Source organism: Aplysia californica, unplaced genomic scaffold (genome assembly GCF_000002075.1).
Source record: "Aplysia californica isolate F4 #8 unplaced genomic scaffold, AplCal3.0 scaffold00298, whole genome shotgun sequence".
NCBI classification, from domain to species: Eukaryota; Metazoa; Mollusca; class Gastropoda; order Aplysiida; family Aplysiidae; genus Aplysia; species Aplysia californica.
Genome location: NW_004797568.1, coordinates 122,221 through 131,650, shown reverse-complemented (window position 1 = coordinate 131,650; position 9,430 = coordinate 122,221). Strand labels below are relative to the sequence as shown.

The 9,430-nt window shown below is 38.1% G+C and overlaps 1 protein-coding gene across 1 annotated transcript; it reads left to right on the top strand.

The window, feature by feature from the left end:
* The first annotated feature begins 2,542 nt into the window (after nucleotides 1-2,542).
* LOC101859794 (sterile alpha motif domain-containing protein 15) lies at nucleotides 2,543-9,230 on the top strand. Its single transcript, XM_005101759.3, has 4 exons — nucleotides 2,543-2,688; nucleotides 5,824-5,922; nucleotides 6,918-7,005; nucleotides 8,715-9,230. The coding sequence occupies exons 1-4, from the start codon at nucleotides 2,566-2,568 to the stop codon at nucleotides 8,849-8,851; spliced, it is 447 nt and encodes a 148-aa protein (XP_005101816.1). The 5' UTR covers nucleotides 2,543-2,565; the 3' UTR covers nucleotides 8,852-9,230.
* The last annotated feature ends 200 nt before the right edge of the window (nucleotides 9,231-9,430 follow it).

Here is a 9,430-nt window from a genome sequence, read left to right as displayed (position 1 = left end):
CTGTCTTGTTGTGCGTTTGTGTGAGTGCACCTTTTAGTCTAACTTTTGTAACGTCTACTGCCATTGTTAACGACCAAGACAAATTTCTCCCTACGAGATGAATAAAGATTGTCATTGTCATTGTCATTGTCAAAGCAAACCAGAAGGCCTTACATTATTGTTCATGCGTAGCTGCAAATTAACCAATTCCAAACATGTAGTCCTATTATATTTTTTTCTGTCAGTCATGCACCAGCTTCTACTTTTACTTTCTGTAGTACTAGTACTTTATTTTCTTGTGTCTTAATTTGATATAACACACTGAATGAAGTCCAGTATTTTCTTTTTATTAACACTGCCTTCCATGCAAGAGCAAAGCAATTATACGTGCGTAACTGCACATTTCCTGGTTTTGAGGTAAGTGCAAAGGAAAAACTTTAGACGCTTACCCTGTCTAATGCTACGATTGCTTCTTGAGCAGAAATAATGTATAGATAAGAGATGGTTTACTGTAAACTCTCTGGTATAGATACATTATTCTACCGCACAGAATACTTCTACTTCTAAGTGTAGAATTCTGTGTTCTACCGTCGACAATAATGGAATTGAAATCAGTCACATATAATGAGCAGTTTCGAACCACTTTGAAATCTACTTCTATTTCGGGTGTAAATAACGCCGCCCAGTCATTGACACAGGAAGTGTGACCAAGACTAGTAGCGTAACAAACCCATACTTAAATGAAAAGGAAAAAAACAACAAAAAACACTCTAAAAACCCTCGATTTCTTCAGATAATATAAATAATTATGTTAGATCTACTATGCCTTGGAACGTGGTTGAGCACACTGGCCTGACTCAGCCGTGGAAATTCTGCAGGTTGATTTGACAAGTAAAATAGCTAAGATTTCAAGTCTTTCATTTTGTCCTGCTCCAAATATATTATATAGATCTAGGCCTCGTATAGTCGTAGGCCTTTTTTGGGTTGTTTTTTTTTTTTTGGGTTTGTTTCGCGTTGACAAATCCAAATTATTTGAGATACACTCAGGGGCGAAGGCTGACTTGTTTGACAGGGTAATCAAAGTGAAACGGAACCAGATATTATGGCCTGGAGATATCACACAAGAATCTTACTCGAGGCGGCGACTCTTAAGTTGTGTGAATGAAAACAAATCCGGAATTCAACCGCCAAAATAATCGGGAAAGTATCTTATTAAATATCAATTCCAACTAAAATTAAATTTAACTGAATACACAAACCCAAAACAAGGAAGCAGAGATGTCAGTACTAGATCTATAATATGTTATAGATCTACCAGGGAGTCTAACTATTTGGTAGAACATGACAATTATCATTTTTTTAAATTTCACTTTTGACTGTTTTTTGTCTAGCTTTTCGCGGCCAGGAGCCGGTGTCATAATCGAGGTCACGATCTGCTTATAGGACGTTAAAAAAAAAGCACTCGTAGCAGTAAAGACATTATTAGGAGTTAGTTCCCCTCACATCTGTAAGGTAGACTCGACCAGTGTAATAGTTCACTTACATAATCAGGGCTTACGACTGATTATATTTGTGGCCCGAAAGGGGTGAACAGGGTGGCAATGAAACAGTATTGACTGCTATGCACGTATTCCCTTCAACTCTATTGGTAGACTCTTCCAGCCCCACTGTAAGCTTATTTAATCAAAGCTTGTGACTGCTTATGGAGTGGCCAGAGAGGGGTGAGCAGGCTATTTCTGTGGCAGTGAAACTGTTTTGAATGTTAGGCATACTGTTCATTGTTGATTAAGAAACGTCTTTTTACATTTAATTTATAAGGTTTACGTTTATGGGTGAATTTGACTGCTACAACGTTTCAAAATTAGGAAGGGAAGCAGTGATTATTTGATTATATAGACGCTTCGCCCCTGGATACACTTATTTATATATATATACATCCATTATACTTTTAGATAGATCTATTGAAAGTAATATAGAAGAAAAAAAAAGTAAATCTATACAGCCCACACCCTTTCTTAATCTAATTCTTTGCTAGTTAATATTGTTGTTGGTGCTGTTTTGTATTTTTGTTACTGATTAGAAAAAATCTCTCCCCCCCCTCTCCCTCTCACATTCACACACACACACACACACACACACACACACTCTCTCTCTCTCTCTCTCTCTCTCTCACACACACACACACACACACACACACACACACACACACACACACACGCACACACACACACACACACACACACACATTACCCCCTTTCTCTCTATGCATGTGTATAAAAATATCTTCTATTTCTCTCTCCCCCTCCTCTCTCTTTTTAACAAAACATAGTTAAATGATTACTCCCTCCGACTATGCAGCGTGTACTATAATAGTTCTGCTTTCTTTCCGTTCTTTGAAAAGATTTCCGCAATTTAGTAACAACTCCGCTACATCCGCAAGTTTTCCGACAGAATATTATTTTGAATGATTATGATCTCTTGTCTTGAAGTAAGGTGCTTCCTTGTCGTTTCTTCTTGCCTCATGATAAGAATAATTTTAATGCTTTCTCCCACGTCACGTGACCTTGCTAGGATACAGTAAACAAAATGGCGTCGGTGGAGGCTACAATTGTGGAAGATTTAAAGGATCCAAGAGTCCCTTCAGCTCTTTATTGGACAATAGAACACGTAGCTGACTGGATAGAGGAGTTAGGCTTCCCACAGTACAGGGTATGTAAATATCTATGTAGACGCATGGCATAGAATTAATCTAGCTCCCCGATTTAACGATTTATTGCATTAAATTGTTGACTGTTAGTAGCCCTACTAATAAGCCTACTACTACTGTTATCCTCTAGATACTAGATTTCTAGATCTAGATCTAGATCTAGATTCTAGATCTACGCTGTTGGCGTTGGTGCATTAAAAAAAAGTTTGTTTTGAATCGAGTTACCTTAGGCATGTAAGATAAGGGAAAACAAACGCACACACATAAATCTATACTAACGAAAGTATGGGTGCACTGATCATGTAAAATGATAAATATAGGTAAGGCACAAAGCACAGGTAAAAATGAAGGAATTTAGCAAAGGAAGAGGCTAGCCGTACTTTTAAATGACGGCTAGACTGCTAGGCTAGCCGGCTAGACTGGCTGCTAGACAGCTGGGCTAGCCGTACTTTTAATTATTCTTAATATGAATATGATGGCTCAACTGACGGTAAAAAAAATATAGGCCTACTGAATTGTAAATATAAATTTTTAGTTTGCATGAGTACCTAAAGTATTTGTATTTGAGATGAAACCAGGTGCCTTAATGTCAGTGCATGTATTTTAAACCTGAATAATTACTAATTAGACCTGTTTTCTAATTATGCTAATAAGGCTAAGGGCCTAAGATAAGTACGGCTAGATGGTTAGGCTAGCCGTACTTAAGGACGGCTAGACAATCAGGCTAGCCGTACTTGTTATTGATGGCTGAATTGTAAATGAAAGTTTTAGTTTGCAATACCTAAAGTATTTGTATTTGAGACAAAACCAAAAGGTGGCTCACTGACTTGCATGTACATTGTATTTTAAACCTGAATAATTGCTAGATCTAATGAGACCTGTGTACTCAACAGGTTTGAGTCGATGGGGCCAAGCCTAGATCTAAGTACGGATAGACTGGCAGTCTAGCCATACTTAAGTACAGCTAGACTCTCAGGCTAGCTGTACTTCGTTTAACAAAAATGTTGAGTAAGCCTACTACAGTCTACAGACCACAGGACAGTTAACAGAACTTATGATGTGTTGTATGGAGTGTGGTCTGTGACTGCAAGCTTGGCTGCCCTCTTAATCAGAACACCCTTGACTTAAATTTTAATTTGTCTGATCATACAACCACTCCACTCTATTATTAGATTGGTGAATGACTGTTATTTTTACAAGTGCTAACCACAATAGTGACTATTACCTGAATTCCAGTAGTAGGTGCACATAATACTAGAGGTTGGAGCTGTGACGTCACCCACGTAAACTCACTAATATATATATTTTTATATATATATATATATATATATATATATATATATATAGGCTCTGCGAGCCCACATCAGCTCGCTTTGTCGCCATTTTAGAGAGGATTAGAAACAACGTTGTGATGCTGAGCGTCCCTTGCAACACCTAGGTCTTCATAAAGTCTGAAGCTCAGTTCAGTTTTATTTTAAGTTTTCTTTTTGTTTGCTGTTGTTGTTTAATCATATGACATACGCACATACACAATACGGCCCCAGCGGTCCGGGCGCGGAATGCCGCAAATACAAACACGCCACAGTCTTTTTCCCCGTCGGCAACTGTTCATTATTACAATGATATAAGCTAGTCTTGACATAGATCTATTCAATGAATTGTGCTCTGGTCTATAGAATCCAAAGTTGCTGTATGCTAGGCTCTACACAGCAACACAACTTTTTGGCAAACGATCGAGATGACACAGGCCTGCTTTTGAACGAATCAGACTTTTTTTGCACAGCGTGTGTTGATAGTCAAGTGTAATCTAAAAATGTTACACCATTTCTTCAGTCAGTATCGCATCTAAGAGAAGAAAATGCCTTAATTTGAAACTAAGCTACATTTAATCGAAGAAGTTGAAAAGGGACAAAAACTTCATGTTTGCTACAATGAACATTCGGATTCAATGAGATTTTAGGTCAGGCCCGACGAATTTGTTGAATCCGAGTTCCACTGTATTAATCTGTGAATTAAAAGTGTTGCTGTGCTCGGACTGGCCTTTTATTCCTCTAGGGAATGGCGGTGCACCCCTCAAGTTTGACACTTGTAACGTCACAGCTAAGACCTCTAGTTCTATTTATAGGGTCCTCATAGGGGAAATTGGAGTACAATGGCATGTAAAATATATTAAAAAATTTTTGTAAGTGTTTTACGGCACTCACAACTGCAGAAGTTCATATGAGCGCGCGGGATACACCTAATATTTTCAGTTGGTAGGAAATTTAGAATTTTGCACGGGTGGCAGCTGAAGCCTACTCTTATCGATTTTAGACCACTTAGGGATTTTTAACGTGCGCAACTTGCACACTGGCCCTCCGAGATTTTTCGTCCTTGTCCGAGATGGCTAGGTGTAGGTCTTTCCTACAAGAAGATCTAGGGTGTGGCTGAAAGACAGCAGTAAAAAGGTGCCAAGGAGTAGCTGTAGAAAGGCTGCAGAAAGAGTCAGGGGCCCAGAAGAGGGGGCAAAAGAGGTGAGGGGGTGGGGGCAGAAAGTGGACACGAAAGCAGACAACAGAACATTGCTAGAGAGTAGGAAAGGAGGTGAAAGGAGTGGAGACAATTTTAGAGAAGAAAATTTTTCGGTGGCTACATGGATTCCAACCCAGGACCTTTGAATGAGAGGCCAACACCTTAACCTCTAGGCCACGAGAGCCCCCGGCATGTACAATACACACAAAGTCATTAAGTAAAATCAATTAACTTTTGAGAGTTACATCAGCAGCACATATATATTATAGTACATAAATATCACAATACAGATAAAGCAAACAAGCTAATACTGGTCGCATATGCATTTGACACATCTGACGAGGTGCCATTTCTAGATGCATATGTGAGAAACAGTCTGTGTTTGAAAAGGCTGAATTGTTCTTGAAGTCTTCTTGTTTCTTTAACTCTGTTGTAGTTGGTCCTTAACAGACAGCTCATGCTGAGCTACAGTACAGATGACCCCGCTTTGAATCCCCAGTGAGGTGTCTTTGGCGAGTTTCAAGGCTCTCCAACTCCCTCCTCTTGGATCAGCCTTATTGAAGATTGACGTACGATTTGGAGGTCGTGAGGTCCCACTTCTAAATTTACCTTTTTTTTTTTTTTAGGCTTGTTTCCTGACAAATCTGATCAATGGCCGTAAGCTGTGCTGCCTTCATGCCTCTGCTTTCCCAGACATTGGAATCACAGATTTTGAGCACATTAAGGTAAGCCCTGATACTGTTATTTTTCTATTTTGGTTTTCTGAAGGATGTTCAAGGGCGCTGTATTAATTATATAGCCTACAGTAGTCAAGCACAGATATTCAAACATGCAAAACTTGAAGGACTACTCATTAAACTTTTGCCGCTTGGAGGGAATGTATTTCTCCACCCTATCTTTTAAGGGACAGATATTAATTTAGAGTGTATCTCATGATAATGGCCTACTATATATTGTACCAAACGTGCCTAAGGACACAAAGCCAGACTGAGCCGAGCTTTGAACTCAGGTCCTGAACCTGCAATCTCACAATTACAAGTTGGGAAGTGTAACCATTAGAAGACCGATGCCACATATCGGGTATTTTTCATGATAGTATTGATAGCAGTGATTTATTTTCTGACCATTATACTATCGGGATAAAGTTACTTCCCTTGATTTGCTTCAATAATATTTCTCTTATCATTTGTTGTTACGTTTGACTCAAATTATACATGGACGGGTTGAACACTTTTGTCAAGACCCGCTGTGTTCGAGGATTGGTGCTAGACTGTATATTCTCTTGCAATAGTTAAAGAATTGATACTTTCACCCATCTCGCCACCTCTTCCCTAAAAGAAAAGGCTGCCATATATTTACTGTCTCTTCTTTGCTTCGACTGAATTTCACTTTGAGTCATTATGAGGCACTCTAAATTAATATCCATCCCTGAAATGGCAGAGTGGGAAAATACACATGTATGGCTTCTCTCCAAGCTGCAAAAGTGTGCTCTGAAGAAGAGTGGTCCTTGTTAACCTTGATATATTCTGGTTGTAAAATGAAGTGGAGGAGCTTATTTCCAACAGTTTTAGATTTAGAAAAACAGATGATGCAGTTTGTCTTGGACACTGTGACGGAAAAGGAAAGATTTAAAAAATGTGAATATTGTGTCATGAAAATTTATTGTTTCAAAATATAATATACTGCAAGTAGTATAAAGGCTGCTAATTTTTTGTTGCAGATAATAGCCAAAAACATTAGAGACTTGATTTATCTTGAAGAGCCCTTCTGGAACAGAAGTATAGCTGACCCTCCCAAAAATGACCTGGGTGAGTACATTTTGAAATAATATCTCGTACATGATGTATGCAAAAACTAGCATGTTTTAGCTATGGAAAGATACGCACTGAACTTTCCCAGGATAAGATGGGCACATTACAAATAATTAAGACCTCGTGGAATCAAATCTTAGACCAAGTTTAACCCACATTGCCTGGTTTTGGTACCTGCAGAAGAGGAGGTATTTTTATCAGTTACTGTTGCATCAGCAGTAATATCGCATAGCATATTAGCAGTGACATGATAGAAGTAGGAAGAGCTGCTTGAGTATCAACTGTAACTTGTAGCTGTAGCATCGGTTAATCAGAATGATTTTAAACTGTTTAAAGCGGTATTTACTCCTTTATTGCCTGGGGTTGTGCGTTCCTTCTGTCAGCACTGATTTCCAACTAAGCTAGGGCTGCCCACCCACCAGCAGAATATGTTTTAGTAATCAGCAAATAAAAAATTAGTAATATGGCCATGGATTGTCTTCTTCCTTGGGGGTGTCAAGGAGAGGGGTTGTAGTCAAGCAAGTATAAAAGTAATGCAAACAAAAGCATGTTGGAAAAAGCTGTCTTGACGGGCTCGTCACTGGTCGAGTTAAGAAAAAAGGGCAGAAAAGGGGCTATTGTATTAAGTTAAATAAAGTCTCAAACAAGGATCCATTAACTTTGATTAAGGGGTATCGCAACCTTGCCAACAAACTTTTCAACCAGAGAACCTGAGAAGCTAGTATTGGTATATATGTTGATACTTATGTGAAGGAATGAAAATCGAACCTTTCAAATAACTCATAAGTTCATCGGTTACCATCTTGAATTTTGTTGACAATTTTATTTTCTTAAACATTTCAAAACTATGCTACCAAGACCATTTTTTTAAAAAGCAAAAGGGAGAGAAGACATGAAATTTTACAGCCAGCTAGTTTTCATATGTATTGATAGGACCATTAGTAATCAGTTCAGAGGTTTCCAAAGATAGCTTTACCAAACAGAGTGGAAAATTTAGGGGGGGCACTGAGGAAGAAAGCCCCTAACATTAAAGCATGAGTCGCTATCGTCATAAAAACTAGTCAGCTGTTTGTAGTTTTGAATAAAAAACGATCTGTGTGCCAAATTTCAAGTCTGTATGTTGAAAAACATGGACAATTTTATGAAAATAGATTTGTGAGAGCATGTGGTCATCTGTGAGGATAGACTTCGGATTGCTTGCAAACCTAGCTGTAAACTAATACTAGCAAATTTGATACTGGCATGTACATTTTTTATTCCTGAATATGAACCCCTGCTGTGCTTGTGGCTTAAACTCCATACAGAAGAAATGGAGCCAGATAATAAGTGTGACATACATGTAACATCTTATAGGAAATCAGGAGTGGCAAATTTTGTCAACTTCCGTGACTGGTATGGCACAAAGCTAAAAATTATGCGTTGTCATGACACCCCAGGTATGTCATGAAGCAACAAAGGGATAATGGTCTAATTTAAGTTAGATAGAGGTTAATATGAAAAGGTACATAAATAACTTAATAAAATATTGCAAAATAAACATAAAACAAAGGAAGAGATTAAAAAAAAAAGAAAAAAAAGATGGGCTATGTTGAAGAAGTTGTGTCCTTATAGTTAAGTAGAGTTTGGTGAAATAGAATGATCAATGAAAGTTTAACTGGAAGCAATTTACACTCATAAGTTTGTTTTTACTTTTCTTTCTACCCCAGGCATGTACTTGGAGCTGAAATCTTCAACTGGAAAGAACATCGACACCACCACCCTCAAACAGATGTATCTCAACAACCCCGACCCCAAGTGGCAGCCACCACTCTCAAATCAGTGCATGATTCTGCCACGAAACTAACACCCCATGTGATGTCTGTCCTTTCACGTTTTCCGAACAGTGCTATTGCTATATGAACAGAATATTTTCAAACTCACGTATGGATTCAACCCCAAGAAGTTGAAGCGACATTTCATTAAAAGGAGACTGGCACAAATGCTCAGATGGAACAAAGGAACATTATATTAAAGCGTATAAAGTAAAATAAGGAGGCTGAAATATACGACTGATTAATCCTACCATTTTTAGCTGTTTTGTAGGACAAACAGCTCAACAAAAGTCCCCAAAGGAATATCAATAGAAAATTTTCATAAGTGAAGGACAGTATTTAAGTGGGTGCTGTGTAAAAATAACCCTTGTAAATAGTTCACAAAACAATAAATTCTCTGATGTACACATATTTGACAGTTGTTTTTTTCTCATATTATTGCTATTATTTTTAAAATCTGGTGCAGATAATATAGTGAGCATTCTTGTGTACTCTGTTTCTTCTTCTGTTTCTAAATGTTTCTGTTGTCTTGATCAGTTCTTAGGGTAGTGGCCATTACCATCACAACTCTCCCAAAACTCAACTCCACTCAACACTTTTTTTTTCAATCA

What these genes read in the sequence shown, in the direction of transcription:
- LOC101859794 (XM_005101759.3), top strand. Translation starts at nt 2,566, where the DNA reads ATGGCGTCGGTGGAGGCTACAATTGTGGAAGATTTAAAGGATCCAAGA. An exon ending in TAGGCTTCCCACAGTACAGG is followed by an intron (nt 2,689 to 5,823) that starts GTATGTAAATAT and finishes TTTTTTTTTTAG; the next exon opens with GCTTGTTTCCTGACAAATCT. An exon ending in CAGATTTTGAGCACATTAAG is followed by an intron (nt 5,923 to 6,917) that starts GTAAGCCCTGAT and finishes TTTTTGTTGCAG; the next exon opens with ATAATAGCCAAAAACATTAG.